The sequence below is a fragment of the Hemiscyllium ocellatum genome, chromosome 6 (genome assembly GCF_020745735.1).
Source record: "Hemiscyllium ocellatum isolate sHemOce1 chromosome 6, sHemOce1.pat.X.cur, whole genome shotgun sequence".
In the NCBI taxonomy this organism is placed as follows: Eukaryota; Metazoa; Chordata; class Chondrichthyes; order Orectolobiformes; family Hemiscylliidae; genus Hemiscyllium; species Hemiscyllium ocellatum.
In genome coordinates, this window is record NC_083406.1 from 103,008,341 (window position 1) to 103,027,558 (window position 19,218).

General features: G+C 41.0%; 1 protein-coding gene across 1 annotated transcript in view; it reads left to right on the forward strand.

Annotated features, from left to right (window-relative positions):
• Nucleotides 1–19,218, forward strand: part of tsga10 (testis specific, 10) — a 109,767-nt gene that overhangs the window by 76,289 nt on the left and 14,260 nt on the right. Inside the window, exons 13-16 of the mRNA XM_060826991.1 lie at nt 2,584–2,694; nt 8,218–8,403; nt 8,764–8,973; nt 12,351–12,553. Coding sequence (XP_060682974.1) covers nt 2,584–2,694; nt 8,218–8,403; nt 8,764–8,973; nt 12,351–12,553 — 710 coding nt within the window. The remainder of the gene's footprint in view (nt 1–2,583; nt 2,695–8,217; nt 8,404–8,763; nt 8,974–12,350; nt 12,554–19,218) is intronic.

Below are 19,218 nucleotides of genomic sequence, written 5' to 3' on the forward strand. Positions count from 1 at the left end.
TGCCCAGCTACCTGTCGAGTGTAACTCCGAACAGGAAACTTATTGGTGCCTGTATGTGATTCCTCCTCTGGCCGGATGCCTACTGGCATCTCCCTGTCTCCTTGTGAGGAGGGGACACCTGGAGTGAGATGAAGGTCCCTCATCCCCATAATATTTTGCTGTGATGCTGAGCAGCAACAGTGAGAGTAGTGGAATGTAGGTCCTGGTGTGTGTTCAGCAGACTGTGAGGCCGCCAGTAACCTGGGCTCGCTTTTTCTTGGTGGAGACATGGCAGTGAAGTGCTCACCTGCAAGGATTACTGACTCTAATCCAGATAAAATGCACATTGAGGTGTCAGTATCTGAGTTTTGCTTGTAGATGATTGCTTTGAGCTATCAGTGTTCTGACCATCTGAGGTGGACTGTCAGAGTGGGCATGTCTTGTGTGGCAGCTCTGTTGACTGTATCCATCATGGTCATGCCAATGGTGATTGCAGGACACAAAAATGAGAGCACATCACAAGCATAGGATGCAGTTTGTGGTATGTTGTCAAGAAATTCACAGGAGGGATGGTGAGAGAGTTGCACGACAATCAACAATGTTTCTTAAACAAAAGAGAAATTGCTGGAAAATCTCAGCAGATCTGGCAGTACCTGTATAATAAAATCGGAGTTAACGTTTTGGCTCCAGTGATGCTTCTTCAGAGCAGGTGCTTCTTAATTGGTTGCCGGAACATGGAGGGTTCTGTAGTTCCACAGGCACAGTCCTGGTCTTTGCCTACTAGGGCCAGCTTCCTGTCATAATGGACAAATATCCAGCACCCACTACCTGCCTTGAGTCTTTTGGCTTATCAGGGATCATTTTCTCCTGTAATGAGAAAAAGTAGAATTTTGGTTTACCTCAAATTTATGTTGGGTAGAAAGTGGGAGACCAGCCTGGAAATTTTTTTTCGTGAAGTCCAGAGGCAGTAAAGACCAGAATGAGGGTTTCATCAGCAGATGAGTTGACACAGGGCAAGATCAGACAGTGAAAATGGCCAGTATTTGTGATAGCAGCTTATCTCAGGGTCAAATGTGACACCAATGTTGCAAATACAGTAGGCTGACTTAAACTCGTTGTTCCAGGCTATTTGTACGGCAATTATTTTAATGTTCTTCGAGTTGGTGGTCTGTGACTTGTTACTGGGCAATCCTTGTGCATCTGTCATTTGGAGACTTAGGCACCTGCTTTACTCTTGATCAATTGCCAAACCACTATCAAATCTCCAGGTCTAATAGATCCAGGTGCTGTCATGGGTATTTCAGTCTTGCTAACATTAGGTGGTGCTAAAACATTACTACAGTATATTAGTTATTTGAGTTTGATTGCAGTTCCATGGTTTGGCAGCCGTATTTAAATGATGCATATGTTTAAGTGTTGGAATTGTTTTAATTACAGATCATACTTATTTTAACTTCAATAATTTGTTATTTTTACTGGCCACCTTGGTATATATTCTGACTGCCTCACCAACCTGGGGTATATAGTTCTACAATAATGCCAGTTGCTCCATACAAAGCTCGCCTTTTCTTTAAAACTCTGCTGAGCATGTTAAATCTGCCCTGGCCATCCCAGCCAAAATCAAATGCCACCCTGCTCTCTAAGATCACCCTTTGCCACACCATGATGTGTGTATTCATTCCAAAATGTATTAGTTTATTCTTGACTAAGCTCACAATGCATATTCCTACGGTAGCTGTTGGTTAGACTGGTCCTTCTGAGACTTAACCTCACCTTCGTCACACTAACCTTTAGTATCCCCTTGCCTCACAATTTTCTTGGACATTTTTCTCTCCCATTTGGAAGGGATATGGTTCTCCTTGCACAAAATACTTTTCACCACTCTACATTGCCACAAAAACTGAAAGATATTCTTTGCATTTGCTTCTCTCTCATTCCATCCTTTTGTCTCCATTTGTGCTCCCCTTCCTACTGCCCTCTAGCATGTTACTTTCTGTTGCTTTCTTCACCCATTAGCCCTCTAATCACTTATAATTTGAACTGTAAACATGATTTTGATTCCTTGGAGATAGTTAATTTAAGTGACAGTAGGGGATTAACCACTTGTTATATATCCCACTCTATTTTGTTGCTTATTGAAGTAGAAAATTGTAGTTGGTCTGACCCACACAGCCCTCTTTGTTGGGCCAGCGGTATCAAGAGCCCACTGCCTTCTTAATATACTGGCTAGCCCAGAGGTAACTGATATTGACAATGCCTTTTGGAAGACTTGGAGAGCACACCATGTGAAGTCCAGGCTAAGGGCCCAGGTCACAGTCCCAAAGCAACCTAATACTGTATATTGACTGGCAACACTTTGAAAATAGAGCTCATTTTGGGGAAGAGTGAGGTCATCCACTTTGATGCAAGTACAGCAATTCAGATTAGCTCCATACATGGTGAGGGGAGACTATGTAAATGTAAATGAATTCAGATATCCATGTTCAAAAATTACAAAATCTTATGCAAAGCTTAAGATGTGTTTTCTATTGATAGTATAAAATGTAAATTTGACAATTTACAGATCTGATGTATTTCAGTTAATGCATATCCTGTTTGTTATAGTCAGCGAACCGTAAACTGGAAGAATCTATTCAGGAAAATAAAGACTTGAAGATCAAAGTCCAGGACTACATCACGGAGATATCCAAGGTGGAGAATTTGCTTAGTGGCAAGGTCAGTAACTAAATATAATTCTCCAGTTTTTCAGCAAGCATAGATTTGAATCTTGACTGCTTTAAGTGAATTGATCTTTTTGAACTTATTAGTGAGAATGCTATTAGAATAATCAATTTTAACTTTGCCCACCTTATGGGAATATGAGTGGGAAAGGTAATTGGTTAAAATTGTGATAGTATTCCTTTTGTCCTTCTCCCGCCACCATTTAAATCATGCAGATTTTGGAACTGGGCCAAGAACTTGCAAAAGGCAGGTGGGCACTTTGTGAACATAGAAAAATTAAGATTCTGGAATACAATTGATATCCCAGCACTATTTTAGCTAAAGCTAACAGAAGGCCTCCACAGAGTCTGATCCTCAGAAGAAATCTGTGGGATTGATCGAATCACTGGAAGAGTATTTAAAAGGTTCCTTAGCTGCAGATTTATGAATTAACATTACTTTTGCAACTTGTTTGTCTTGTCTTACTCAGAAGGCTTTCTATACTGATTTTGGGTACTATTTATTGCTAATTTACTTTGAGTGTAAGAGCACTTGTTATGTGAGGAAATGGAGAAGCTGCAGCAATAACTTCACCAATCAGCACAAGAAGAACTGGATCTCTCAGAAGATAGCAAATGAGTAGACTGCTTGTAGAAAATCACACCCGCCTAGCACGTGAGCTACAAGCTAAGTCATCATTTTGAAGCTATCTGGAGCTGTGCCTCAGGAGGTTGTGCTTCTCCAAAAGACTGTTGCAAGCCTCTTCAGCCTCCTGTAACAGAACCTATGTAATGTTGGAATAAGGGAATGCGTTACTAGTGACTGCCCCTTTTAATTTTCTTGACAGTTTCGCTAATTCCATTCTGATACAGGAGATGTCAACCTCAAATCACAATCCACAGTATATATATAGCTGCAGTAAAGAGGTCCTCTCTTCACCATATCATCTTCCTCATATTTAACCAACAGCAGCAGGAGAGAACTATTCAGCACAGGAATGGGCCCTTCGGCCTAAGATTTTTATCTCTCCCCTACCCTGTGTCTGGAACCCTACATTTACCATGGATAATCCATCTAGCTTGCACATCTTTTGACTGTGGAGGGAAACCAGAGCTGAACATGTGTTGCTGGAAAAGCGCAGCAGGTCAGGCAGCATCCAAGGAACAGGAGGTTTGACATTTCAGGCATAAGCCCTTCTTCAGGAAATCCTCATCACCTCAGGGGATCTCCCATCCACCACCTCCAACTTCATAGTCCCACAACTCCGCACCGCCCGTTTCTACCTTGCAAGGAAACCAGAGCACCCAGAGAAAACCCACACAGATGCGGGGAGAATGCGCAAACTTCACACAGTTGCCCAAGGCTGGAATCGAACCTGTGTCTCTGGCACTGTGAGGCAGCAGTGCTAACCACTAAGTCACCTTGCCATCAAGACTGGGAATTTGCAGTAGTTCCTGGTTTTCTGATAATTGATTGCAAACATGTCACCAATAGTATCCAGTCAGCAGCATTTGCGAATAGAAGAGGTGACCAACTATCAATATCTCTATCAATGTCCCATCATGGGTGCATGAAAATGAAAGTTGTACAAAGTCAGAGTGTTAGAGTTTTTATAGAATGGAAAGAGGCCGTTTGACCCATGATGTCTGTGTTGCTCATCAAACATCCATTTGCTTGAATCCCATTTTCCAACACTTGACCTGTAGCCTTGTCTGCTATGGTATTTCAAGTGCTCACCTAAATAGTTCATAAATTTCTTGAGGGTTCCCACCTATATCATCTTTTTTAAGCAGTCATTCCAGAGTAGCACAATCTTTCTGGGCAATGTTTCCTTAAATCCCCTCTAAATTTGCTGCTGTGCCCCCTTCTAGTGAGGGGAAATGTTTCTCCCTATTTATCCTGCCTGTGCCCTTCAGAACTTTGTACACCCACCTCAGATCCCTTCTCAGCCTTCTGTGCTGTAAGGAAAATTATCCCAGCCTATCTCATGTCTCTTCATAGTAATATTGCTCCAGCTCAGTCAACATCCTGGTGAATCTTGACTGCATCCTCTCTATGGTGCAATTACGTCACTCTGATTGTCTGGCAACCAGACCTGCGCAGGGTACTGCAGCTGTGACCAAATATTACACACAGCTGTATCATAACTTCCTTGCTCTTGCATTCAATGCCTTGATAAATGAAGGCAAGTGTCCCATATGCCTTCTTAACCACCTTATTGACCTGCCCTGCTGCCTTTAAGCATCTTGGTGGACATGCACACCAAGGTCCCTTTGATTCCCTGTACTTCCTAGAGTCCTACCATTCAATGTGAACCCCCCTGCCTTGCTGGTTCTCTCAAAATGCACACTTTCCAAGATTAAATTCCATTTGCCATTGTTCAGCCCATCTGACCAGCCTGTCTAAATCATCCAGTATCTTGGGCTTTCCTCATTGCAATTTACTGGACCACCAATTTTTGTCTAGATTAGAGTGGTGCTGGAAAAGCACAGCAGGTCAGGCAGCATCCAAGAAGCAGGAAAATCGACGTTTCAGGCAAAGGCCCTTCATCAGGAATAGAGCAATTTTTGTGTCATCCATGAACTTACTGATCAAACCTCCTACATTCATGTCGAGGTATTTAAGCCACAAAACAACTAGGAAAGAACCAAGCATTAAACCCTGCGGTATACCACTAGACACTGGTTTCCAGTCACATAACCACCCTTTGACCACCACTCTCTTATTTCATAATATTAAGCCAATTTTGGATTCAATTTACCAAATTACCTTGATCTCTTAGCTTCCTAACAAGTCTGCCATGCAAAACCTTGTCAAAAGCCTTACTGAAGCCCATGTGACTACCTGTATATCAAATGCACCACTCTTATTTATAGACCTAGTTAGCACCTTGAAAGTTCAATCAAATTTGTTAGACATGATTTCTTCCTTATAAAGCCAAGCTGACTGTCCTTGTTTAATCCTTGTCTCACTAAGTGGAGTCAAATCTATCCCTCACTGTTTTTTCCAATCATTTCCCTATCACAGACATTAGAGTGGCTGGGATGGTAGTTTCCTGGTTTATCCTTACCACCCTTCTTGAATACTGGTACTATATTAGCTATCCTTCAGTTTTCTGACCAGAGGAATTGACAGTGACTGTAGTCTCCTCCCTTGCCTTCCACAGAAGCCTTGAATACATTTCATTTGGGCTTTTGAAGATTTGTCTATTTTCAAGCCTGCTAAAACCACTAATATCTCCTCCCCACTCAATATGATTTTTTTCAAGTATGTCACCATTCCCCTCCTGATTTCTAGAACTTCGTCATCTCTTCTCTATTATGAATAAAGATGCAGAACACGCATTTAAAACCTCAGCTATATCTTTCAGCTCCACTTTGATCTCAATTGAGTTCTACTGTTTTTCCCAGATTTGTCGATTGCTAGTAATGTACTTATAAAATGCCTTTGTGTTATCCTTACTGTTACCCACCAGTAGTTTTTCAAACCTCCTCTTTGCTGTCCTAATTGTTTTCTTAAACTCCCCCTGCACTTTCTATTCTCCACTAGAGCCTCATTTGAATTGCTGTTTCGTAACTGCTTAAAGCCTCTCTTTTCCTCCTTATTCTGTCCTGAAGATTCCTCTTTAAGAAGCCTGAAAAGATGTGTGTGTAGATAACTATTGCAGACAGAATCAGATTCTCACAGTGACACCAGTTTTGTAGATATAATATCCTGACTCTCACTGTCCAGACTGAATTAAGAACAATGTCCATGAGCACTTGGGTAAGGGCCCAAAGGGTTGTATCAAAGTCCATGCTCCAGGAGATATGGAAGTGAAGGAAATTACTAGTGAAGACAAATTAAATCCCCTATCTGGGGAGAAAGACATTTTTCCAGGTTTGACAGCAATTCAATCTTCCACATTCATGCGTCCTTCAGAAATGCCCACATTGATTATCTAGCAAAAGTTAATTAACTTATCAACGACAAACATCTTGTTTACTTTTCTCTTTCCTAAATTATACTGCTTGTTTGGCTATCATGTTATGTCTGTGAGCCACTACTACATCTCTATCAATGCATGCAGTGAAGCAAAAGAATTGGTCTGTTTGTTCAGCCTGGTGATGCTTCCATCTAAACTTCAGTATTCATAAACTTCCTGTAGTGTGGCAGAAGGCCATTCAGCCCAATAGTTTTACACCAACCCTTCGAAGACCACCCACCCAGACCAATCCCTACCCTATCCCTGTAACCTTGCATTTCTCATGACTAATCCACCCTAGACACTATCAGCATGCCATTGGACAGTATGAGAAAACCAGAGCTCCCGGAGAAAATCCCTGCAGACACAAGAGAATGTGCAAACTCCATCCAGGCAATCACCCACTCAAAACCCTGACCCTGTGGGGAAGCAGCGCTAACCGCTAAGCCACCATGCCGCCCATAACATCATTTTGATTTGTAGAATAATGCTTGACTTTCTCATTAAGAACCTAAATACATCAATAAACATGAAAGAACCTTACATTTTACATTATTACAGTGCTCTACGCACTCCTTTGGCTGTTAAATACTGCGGAGTGTCCTGGGGTCATGAAAGGTGATGTACAAATGCAGTGAGACTTTCACAAGGTTTGATTAATCTTATGAAAGAAACTTTGAGAGAAGTACGAAACACATTCAATAAGCCCATTAGTATTTTTCTCCCAGGTTTCACCATTATTCCAAAATTCCTTTTATTTTGATAAAATTCCTCCATTGAATGAAGTTGGAAAGAAGAAATTTCAGAAACTAGGGGAGGCAATGGCCTAATGCTATTGCTACTGGATTATGAATCCAAAGACCTGATAATGTCCTGGGTTCGAATCCTGCTGTGGCAGGTGGTGGAATTTGAATTTGATAAGTATCTGGAATTAAGAGTTGATTGATGATCATGAAGCTAATGCGGATTGTCGGAAAACCCCACCTGGTTCATTAATGTCTTTTAGGGAAGGAGCCTACTGTCCTTACTTGGTCCAGACCGAGACTTATTTGGGAAATTGACAACAGGTAATAAGTGCTAGTCTGGTCAGTGTTGCCCACGTGCTGCGAATGAATAAAAAAGGATGAGAAAAAGCTTGGCCAGGTTTTCTATAGACTAATGGAGTTGCGCAAAACATTATCTGGTTGTATTGAAAATGATGTGGTTTGTATTGGTACATATTTTGATAGTCTTGAAGGCCTGTATATTTGGAAAGCATCGACAGAACCAAAGTTGTGCCTTCTTAGGGATTATACACTGAGTGGACAAGAATTGCCAAGTCCAGAACTAGTTGTGAGAAACTGGGTAAGATTGTCTCAATCCCATTACGGTGACAGGCAGATTCAGGAAGGAGGCTCAATCTGTAAGCTTCTTTCTTATTTCCAGATGCAGCCATGCAATAATTTATTATATTCGACTTATATATATTCTGGAAGATAAAATGGCCAAGTGTTATCATAAAAGTTGTCTTTGAGATTATAGCTGTAAAAAATTGAGAAATTTTGTGGATTGATAATATCATATATGTTTGTTAGGAAAATGAGAATTTTAATCTGATGGAGCAGTGTCGTAGGACTAATGCACAGACAGAGACCTGGGAATTGAAAGCTCGCCAAATAGAAGGAGAGTTCAGTTCAGTTCAGATGGAGCTTGTTACTGTGAAAGCTGAGAACCGCAGAATGTGCGATAAAGTTAACTCACTTGAAAAAGAAATTGAGGAGGTAAGAACTGGTGAATTTATAATCCATTATTTACTGTAATACATAATATTATATGTGCAGCAAACTTTCTGTTGTTAACAGATGCTTTATTATGTAAAGGTAGAACTCTCAAGAAGGTGAGTTTGATTTTAAAAAATCTATTTTGACAGTTTCAAGCAAATCTGAAATTAGCATCAACTGCAGTTGACAGTTCATTTACAAAGCAGCTGCAAGTTTATTTTCAGGAATAGAATTCAATTAATTTCTAATTTTGGGTGTATTTTTCATGTAATTTCACCAAAGAATTATATTTTCCTCAGAATTCTTCTGCATTTTCATTTTCCCACATTTTTAACATGCAAAAATGGATTTTCTCTGTAGCAAGAGGCTGCTAGGAATGCATATAAAGCCCAGGTTTGCTCACTTAATAAGTTGATAATGAAGCTGGAAGATGAACTTCGTCAAGTCCAAAATGAAAAGAGCACAGCCCTCACTGACCTCACATCCACTCAAGAACTCTGCTTGAAGCTGGATTCGAACAAAGAGATGATGATGAGGCAGGTGGCCAGCAAAAATAAGGAGATGGAGCAAGTATGTAACATAGAAAAATTATAATTGTTTAATACTTTATTAATACCTTATTTTGTCAATGTGTCTCTCATATAAAAGCAACATGTGGGCCTGATGTACAGAATTTTTCCTCAGGTTTTCTGCAAAGCCTGTGGTAAATTATATGCTTTCACTTGTTATCTTATTACCCATCTAGCCTGTTGGAATGCAGTTAATTCATTTGCTGTAAATGTGATACCTTTTTGGAAGTAAGAACCTTCTGTGCTTCCATGGAGATGGAGTGCGTGAGATCAAAAACAGCCAGAGAATTGGATAGATTTGGATCACACTGGTCCTACTGACATTAAAATAATGTATCCCCATTTGCTACCAGGCAAATGGCCAATTGAACAGCTTAGCCAATGGATAGGATGGTTCACTCGTAGCAACAGGCCACAACTGAGGAGCTCTGAGGGTATTGCCAGCTGTTTGGTAGGTAGTAAACTGTGATTAGGAAGGCTGACATAAGGAGAGGTTTCCTTGAGGGGCATCTGGTGAGAAATTCTGTTCTTTCTGAGCTGCGGGCAATGTTGATAATGGCAGTAATGATAGTGAGCCAACAATACTACCCCTGTTTGACAGCCAGGTTTCCAAACCACAGGAAACCATTACAGCAGCAGTAAGTTTCAAACCAGGCTCTCAATTTCAGTGTTCAAATTAAATATCTCCCTTCCTTTTATTCCTTAGCATATTGGTTAGATATCACAATATCCACTGTCATCCAAAAGGTAGTAACGAGTGTATTATTAGTCGCCATTTCTTCCACCTTCAGTGGAATGTCACCACCAGACACATATTCCCCTCCACTCCCTTGTCAGCCTTTCCACAGGGACACATTGGTTCACTCCTCCTTCACTCACAACACCTCTCCACACCTCCACGTCCCATTCCCACGCCATCGCTGAAGATGTAACATCCACCCATTTACTTCCTCCCTCCTCACCATCCAAGGCCCCAGACACATCTTCCAGTGAAGGAGTGATTTACCTGCAGTTCACTCAGTGTAGTCTGCTGTATTTGCTGCTCACAATGTGGTCCGCTCTACATTGGGGAAGCAACATGCAGACTGGGTGACGGCTTTGCAGAACACCTACATTTTGTCTGCAAAAATCATTCTGAGCTTCCTATTGCCTGCCACTTCAGTACACCACCGTGTTCTCTGGTCATTATCTCTGTCTCTGGCTTGCTGTAGTGCTCTGGCAAAGCTCAGCACAAGCTGAACAGACTTTTTCCACTTGGAGATCCTGCAGTGTTCAGGAGTCATTATCAAGTTCAATAATTTTAAGGCCTGAGCACCTTCACCCAAGTCCTTACCCCAATTCCCAACACACCAGGCCTTATCATTACAAACCATCCATTGTCAGCCACTAATGGTCCCATTAGCAGCTATTCATTCACCCAGGCTGACCTTTACCTATTCCTTTGTCTGCCCAACTTTTTTTCTTTTATTTGGGCTCCATCCCAACCTAATGTTTACTGTTACCCCACCACCACCCCATCGCCAGTATATATGCCAATCTTTTCTGAGCTACAATCGGTTTTGAAGAAGAGTCACTGGACCTGCAACATTAACTCTGCTTTCTCTCCACAGATGCTGCCAGACTTTGAGTTATTTTTCAGCAATTTCTGCTTTTATTTCTGATTTCCAGCATTTAGTTCATTTTTTAAAATTTTGTTTAGTGAATGTGATGTGATTTGCCCAGCCTTGTGTCACGTGGAGGGTAATGTTGAAGGGCAAATTTTGTCCAGTGGCCCTTGTGAATGATTCAATTGTTCATATTAATATATTTTTCAAAAAAAGTTAGGTTTCATTATGTCACTTTTACATTAACAAGCAAGAATTGGTACCTATATCTAAGGAATGTCAGGAGGTTTTAGAATTACTGCCAGTGTTTTCCTTCTCCTCCCATAGTTGGGAATAGAACTTGAGAAAAGAGCCTTCATTTTGTCTGTTTCCTGTTGACTTGGAACAAATCTTGAATTGTAGTGCTCCAGCCTGTCCCTCCACGCCCCCATCCTCCACCTCCCACCCCCCCCCCCCCCCCCAACTCTCTGTGGTGCATCCAAAGCAACTCTGGTTTCATAAATGAACTGATGTCAGGAACACCAAACTGCTATGGTATTGGGCTTGATATTGCTTGTAGCAAAGTGGGATAAGTTTGCGCACTTAAAACAGGTCACCCATTTATTCCTTTCTTGTTCTTCTGCCCACTCCTCCCTTTGCCATAGATATTAAATATTTGCTTCATAAAATGTAAATGTTGGTAAAAAAGTAATGCTTGTGCTCCAGCCAATTTCCTCCTCCTCCTGCTTCAACCTCGCAATGGAGAGGCTGAAAAGTATAATAACGTATAACCTTTCCCAAATCCTCCAAATACTTGTTTGACAGTTGAGCTCATTTAGAGTTCATTCAAGAAGTATTTCAGGATCAACTTTTCTTTCTTTTTTAACTGTTTGTACTCCCTCAACAACATTCCATGTCATTTCAGAGACTACGATAGCAGCTTCTCGTTCCTTCGTAGTGGTGCACTCTATCTGGAGAGCAAGTACCTACATAGCTGACCCAACCAAGAGAAGTAATGCAAGACACAGCAGTGCAAACACTTGCTGTCTTGAACCTTTTACAGTGGTGATATGTTATCTGTCTCAGTTAAAACAGTCATTTCATTGCAATTTTAGGATTTTACTAATGAAGACCTTTGCCCACTGGGTTTTCCCTCCTTTCTAATGTTCCACCAAACCTTTCATATTTTATATCAGATTTTCTTGCCTTAACTTTTACTTTATAACTATCTCATGCACATTACAGCAGGTGCTAAGTGAGTAAGATTTGATGGATTGAATTGAACTATTATCCTTGAGGTTTTTTTGGTTTTGCTCATTGTCATCAATCCTTCTCATCAATTCTGGAGGTTGAAGTCATGCTGAAAGAAATTAGTACCTGACTTGTTTATACCTGTCTTCATTCAATTTTGCTGCATGTAACCTATAAACGTATTAATGAAAGAAATTTAATCAGCACTGACTCCAGCAGCTCAATAAGGCTTACCCAGAGTACAGTAAAGGTTAATTCTTGAAAGCTAACACTGAACATAGCATTCACAAAGGAAACTTTGTTAGCTTCTATCATCTTTATAAGGATGTTTATTGATCAAAACTTTTTTTATATTAGTTCAAAAGGTGGTTTAACCTATAATTATTGGAGGGAAATTTTAATAGAACCGTAAAAATTGTTTTCCACCATAACACAAACATTTAGAGGTTTAGCCTTTAGCCAAAGTTGTAAAATAACCACATTGTTCACTGAACATAGTATCGTGCTTTCAAAAATGCATCAGTATTTCCTCTGATTCTATAAGGTTCTAAATGAACTTGAATCAGCCCGCTCTGAAATAGAGCTCTTAAGAAACCAGCTTTCAAGTGAAAGAACTTCAATAAAAAATCTGGAATCTTTGTTGGCATCTAATCGGGAGAAAAAGTTCCAAAGCCAGATGGTCACTCAAGAGAAAGAGACGGAACTACAGCTCTTTAAAGATAAGCTTTCCTTAGCTGATAGTAAACTGTAAGTACTACATTTATACATGCTTTTTGCTGATTGTCTGCATATGTAACAGCTCCACTTTTTGACAATTGGAATTTCTTTTATTAAGTGAGTTTTTCTGATACAATTCTCATTTTGCAATTCAGTTTTTGTTTCACCAATATGATTAGCTCAGTGAAAAAAAAACAATGAATGTCAGTGTCAGATCTGGTCCTTCTAATCACTTGTGGGAAATGAAAGGACAGGTGCAGGTTGGTGGAATTAACACTAAACATTAGATATATGTGATGAATTGCTGCTCTGTATTTTATTTTGATTATCCTTGGGAATCAGTAGACATAATCATAAGTGTTACAGCAGATTATCATTTAGCCCAGTGGATATTTCCCTAGTTGGGCAATCTAGGACAAACAGTAATAGTTTTAGGCTAAGGCGTAGCAAACTTAAAAACTGAAATGATGAGGAATTACTTATAAAGTTTAGAACTTAGGTAGCTGAAGGCAGGAATAACAATGGAGAGTGAAGTATGTAGGAGGCATACAAGAGACTAATGTAGGATCATGCAGGTCAGAGGTACATGCGGGTTATAGAGAAAGAAGCGCAAGACTATGAAAGAAATATTTGAGTACAAGAATGAGAGCATTGGATAATTATCTGGATAGAAATGATGTGCTGAGGTATGGGGAAAAGGCAGGAGATTGGCACTAGGTATAGAATTGGTGCAGGTATGAAGGGCCGAATGGCCTCATTATATGCAATAATAATTCTGAGACTTTCTGTGAGAATGTGAATTCTAAAATTAAAATGATGATGGGCCAGATACTAGCATTGAAGTGCAAGCTGGAATAATATCAACTACATTTTGGATAAGCCGAAATTTAAGGCAGGTAGAAAATGGGTAGTCAATCAGGAGAATTCAAAGGATTGAGTCTGAACATAGAACATTACAGTGCAGTAGATGCCCTTCGACCCTCGATGTTGCGCTCACCTGTGAAACCAATCTGAAGCCCACCTAACCAACACTATTCCATTATAATACACATGTTTATCCAAAGACCATTTAAATGCCCATAAGGTTGACGAGTCTACTACTATTGCAAGCAGGGAGTTCCATGCCCTCGCTACTCTCTGAGTAAAGAACCTACCTCTGAGATCAGTCGTATGTCTATTACACCTCAATTTAAAGCTATGTCCCCTTATGCTAGCTATCACCATCCGAGGAAAAAGGCTGTCAGTGTCCACCCTATCTAATCCTCTGATCATCTTGAATGTCTCTATTAAGTCACCTCTCAACCTTCTTTTCTCTAACGAAAACAGCCTCAGGTTCCTCACCTTTTCTTTATAAGATCTTTGCTTCATACCAGGCAACATCCTGGTAAATCTCCTCTGTACCCTTTCCAATGCTTCCACATCCTTCCTGTAATGCGGCGACCAGAATTTTACGTAATACTCCAAGTGAGCGACCACACCTGAGTTTTGTACAACTGCAACATGACCTCATGGTTCCAAAACTCACTCCCTCTACCAATAAAAGCTAACATACCGTATGACTTCTTAACAATCCTATCAACTTGGGTGTTAACTTTCAGGGATCTATGTACATGCGGACACTGAGAGATCTCTGCTCATCCACATTACCAAGCATCTTATCATTAGCTCAGTACTCTGTATTCCTGTTACTTCTTCCAAAGTGAATCACCTCCCAATTTTCCACAATAAACTCCATTTGCCACTTCTCCTCCCAGCTCTGCAGCTTATCCATGTCCCTCTGTAACTTGTAACATCCTTCGGCACTGTCCACAACTCCATTAACCTTAGTGTCATCCGCAAACTTACTAACCCTTCCTTCTACGCTCTCATTCAGGTCATTTATGAAAATGACAAACAGCAGTGACCCCAAAACAGATCCTTGCAGTACATCACTAGTAACTGAACTCTAGGATGAACATTTCCCATCAGCCATCACCCTCTGTCATCTTTAGCTGGCCAATTTCTGATCCAAACTGCCAAATCACTGTCAATTCCATGTCTCCATATTTTCTGCAATAGCCTACAGTGGGGAACCTTATCAAATGCTTTACTGAAATCCATATACATCACATCAACCACTTTACCCTCATCCACCTTTTTGGTCACCTTCTCAAAGAACTCAATAACATTTGCGAGGCACAACCTACCCTTCACAAAACCGTGTTGACTATCCTTACTCAAATTATTCATATCTCTTACAATCTGTTCTAACACTTTACCCACAACCAAAGTAAGGCTTACTGGCCCATAATTACCAGGGTTGTCTCTACTCCCCTTCCTGAACAAGGGGACAACATTTGCTATCCTCCGTTATTCCTGTAGACGATGACAACATAAAGATCAAAGCCAAAGGCTCTGCAATCTCCTCCCTAGCTTTCCAGCGAATCCTAGGATAAATCCCAACCGACCCAGGGGGCTTATCTATTTTCACACTTTCCAGAATTCCTAACCCCATCTCCTTATGAACCTCAATCCTGTTTATTTTAATAGCCTGTTTCTCAGTATTCTTCTTGACAAATTGTCTTTTTTCTGTATGAATACTAATGAAAAATATTCAATTTGTGCCTCTCCTAGCTCTTTGGACTCCACGCACAACATCCCACTACTGTCTTTGACAGGCAGTAATCTTACTCTAGTCATTCTTATATCCTGTCATACCTATAGAAAGCTTTAGGGTTTTCCTTGATTCTATCTGCCAAAGTCTTCTCATGTCTTCTCCTGGCTCCTCTTAGCTCTCCCTCTAGGTCCTTCCTGGCTAACTTGTAATTCTAAAGCGCTCTGAGTCTTCACGTCTCATCTTTACATAAGTCTCCTTCTTCATCTTGACAAGAGATTCACCTTCATTAGTAAACCACAGTTCCCTTGCTCGACCACTTCGTCCCTGCCTGACAGGTACATAGTTATCAAGGACATGTAGTAGCTGTTCCTTGAACAAGCTCCATATTTCAATTGCGCCCATCCCCTGCAGTTTCCTTCCCCATCCTATGCATCCTAAATAGAGTCATAGAGTCATAGAGATGTACAGCAAAGAAACAGACCCTTCGGTCCAACCCGTCCGTGCCGACCAGATATCCCAACCCAATCTAGTCCTACCTGCCAGCACCCAGCCCATATCCCTCCAAACCCTTCCTATTCATAAACCCATCCAAATGCCTTTTAAATGTTGCAATTGTACCAGCCTCCACCACTGCCTCTGGTAGCTCATTCCATACACGTACCACCCTCTGCATGTAAAAGTTGCCCCTTAGGCCTCTTTTATATCTTTCCCCTCTCACCCAAAACTTATGTCCTCTAGTTCTGGACTACCCCACCCCAGGGAAAACACTATTTATCCTATACCTGCCCCTCATAACTTTGTAAACCTCTATAAGATCACCCCTCAGCCTCTGACGTTCCAGGGAAAACAGCCCCAGCCTGTTCAGCCTCTCCCTATAGCTCAAGTCCTCCAACCCTAGCAATATCCTTGTAAATCTTTTCTGAACCCTTTCAAGTTTCACAACATCTTTCCAATAGGAAGGAGACCAGAATTGCATGCAATATTCCAACAGTGGTCTAACCAATGTCCTGTACAGCTGCAGCATGACCTCCCAACTCCTGTGCTCAATACTTTGACTGATAAAGGAAAGCATACCAAACGCCTTTTTCAGTATCCTATCTACCTGCAACTCCACTTTCAAGGAGCTATGAACCTGCACCTCAAGGTCTCTTTGTTCAGCAATTACCCCAGGACCTTGCCATTAAGTGTATAAGTCCTGCTAAGATTTGCTTTCCCAAAATGCAGCACCTCGCATTTATCTGAATTAAACTCCATCTGCCACTTCTCAGCCCATTAGCCTATCTGATCAAGATCCTGTTGTAATCTGAGGTAACCTTCTTCGCTGTCCACTACGTCTCCAATTTTGGTGTCATCTGCAAACTTACTAACTGTACCTCTTATGCTTGTTGCATCATAATTGCCTTTCCCCCAGCTATAACTCTTGCCCTGCGGAATACACCAATCCCTTTCCATTGCTAAAGTAAACATAACCGAATTGTGGTCACTAGCACCAAAGAGCTCACCTATCTCCAAATCTAACACCTGGCCTGGTTCATTACCCAGTACCAAATCCAATGTTGCCTCGCCTCTTGTTGGCCTGTCTACATCCTGTGTCAGGAAACCCTCCTGCACACATTCGACTAAAACTGACCCATCTAAAATACTTGAACTGTAGCATTTGCAGTCAATATTTGGAAAGTTAATGTCCCGTATAACAACTACCCTGTTACTTTTGCTCCTATCCAGAATCATCTTTACAATAATTTCCTCTACATCTCTGGAACTTTTCAGAGGCCTATAGAAAACTATGGAAGGGTGACCTCTCCTTTCCTGTTTCTAATCTCAGCCCATACTACCTCAGTCGACGAGTCTTCATCAAACATTCTTTCTGCCACTGTATCCCGCCACGGCAGATGGTGGAATTTGAATTCAATAAATTACTTGGAATTAAGAAACTAATGATGACCCTGAATCCATTGCCAATTGTTGGAAAGACCCATCTAGTTCACTAATGTCCTTGAGGGAAGGAAACTGCCATCCTTACCTGTCTGGCCTACATGTGATTCCAGATCTACAGCATTGTGGGTGATTCTTAGTTGCCTTCTGGGTAATTAGGGATGGGCAATAAACGCTGCAATGTCAGTGACACCCTCATCCCTTGAATGAATAAAGAAAAATACTGCCCTTGACCAACACTGCCACACCTCCCTCTCTTTTGTCACCTTCCCTGTCCTTACTGAAACATCTAAACTCCGGAACCTGCAACAACCATTCCTGTCTCTGCCCTATCATGTCTCTGAAATGGCCTCAACATCAAAGTGCCAGGTACCAACCCATACTGCAAGTTCACCCACCTTATTCCAGATGCTCCAGGCGTTGAAGTAGACACACTCCAAACCACCTGCTGGTATAGTCTTGCAAACTTGAAACTCGATCTATGACCTCACTACTCTTAACCTCATGTATACTGGAGCTACAATTCAAGTTCCATCCCCCTACGGAATTAGTTTAAACTCTCCTGAAGAGCATTAGCAACTTTTCCTCCCAGGATATTTGTACCCCTCTGGTTCATGTGTAGATCATCCCATTTGTAGAGGTCCCACCTACCCCAGAATGAGCCCCAATTATCCAGGTATCTAAATCCCTCCCTCCTGCACCATCCCTGTTGCCACATATTCAACTGCTCTCTCTTCCTATTTCTCGCCTCGCTAGTATGTGGTACAGGTAACAAACTAGAGATAACAACTCTGTTTGAAGGAAGTAGATTGTCTAAGACTGATGTGGTGGTAGGCAATGTTGCAGAGATGAACTTCTTACTTTTTGAAATGGAAAATATATGGGTTAGAAATTGAGTCCTATTTCTGAGTATGCATTCCAATTTTCTCAATACTGTATTACATTGCTGCATAGTAGTTGACCACATTAAAACATCATATTCAACTTTATTTTTGCGTTTCAAAACCATTCATGGATGAACTATATCAATCCTTTTGTGCTCCTAAGTGCAGTGCATAACATTTGTTATTCCTTTACGAAGATGAGTTTGACCACTGTAATCTTCTAATTAAGAAAATGGTTTTCCCCTTCAATGTGTTTCATTTTCCTCATGAAAATTGCAACTCTGCCTGGGTACAATTTCACATGCAATGTCCTTCTTCATTTGGAATTTGAGCAGTAGGTCACTCAACTCATCACAGAGATCTCAGTTTTGCCTGCTTTTAGACATCAACACCCAATATACCTTTTAGTGGAACTGATTGATGACCATGGTGATTTGTTGAAAATCAAATGTTTCCCAGCTGTTTCCCATTGGACTGCCTTTATGCTCTGCAAATCAGAGGAAGTTCATTGAAGGCCAGATAGTGAGCATAATAGGTGGGTTTTGCGTAGCACCACACGATGAGAGAAAGATGTCACTGTTGAAGTTAAGTGCTAAAAGTAATTTTCAGATCACAAATATTTTTCATTAGTCTTCTCACTTGTGGAGGTGGTTTATTTATTTTTTAAAAATCAGAATTCTGCTGAAGCACTACAGAGGTTAATGCTCCAGGCGAAGAGAAAGCCACAAGCAAAGGTTGTTAGTTTTTTTTAACAGGGGCACCATGATTCCGAATGATGCAGATGTAATCAAAGTAGCTTAACCTCTCTAACCTACACAGAACATAGAATGTTAGAACACAGTACAGGCCCTTCGGCCTTCAATGTTGCACCAACCTGTGATATTAATCTGATGCCCATCTAACCTTCCCTGTCCCATTATTATCCATATGTCAAATGCCCTTAACGTCGGCAAGTCCACACCCCTACTACTCTCTGAGTGAAGAAACTAACCCTGATATCTATCCTAAATGTATCACCCCTCAATTTAAAGCTATCTCTCTTTGTGTTAGCTTACACCATCCAAGGAAAAAGGCTCTCACAGTCCACCCTGTCTAACCCTCTGATCATCTTATACATCACCATTAGGTCAACTCTCAACTTGCTACTCTCCAACGAAAATAGCCTCAGTTGACTCTGCCTTTACTCATAAGACCTTTCTTCCATACCAGGCAACATTCTAGTAAATCTCTTCTGAACCCTTTCCAGAGTTTCCACATCCTTCCGATAATGCAATGACCAG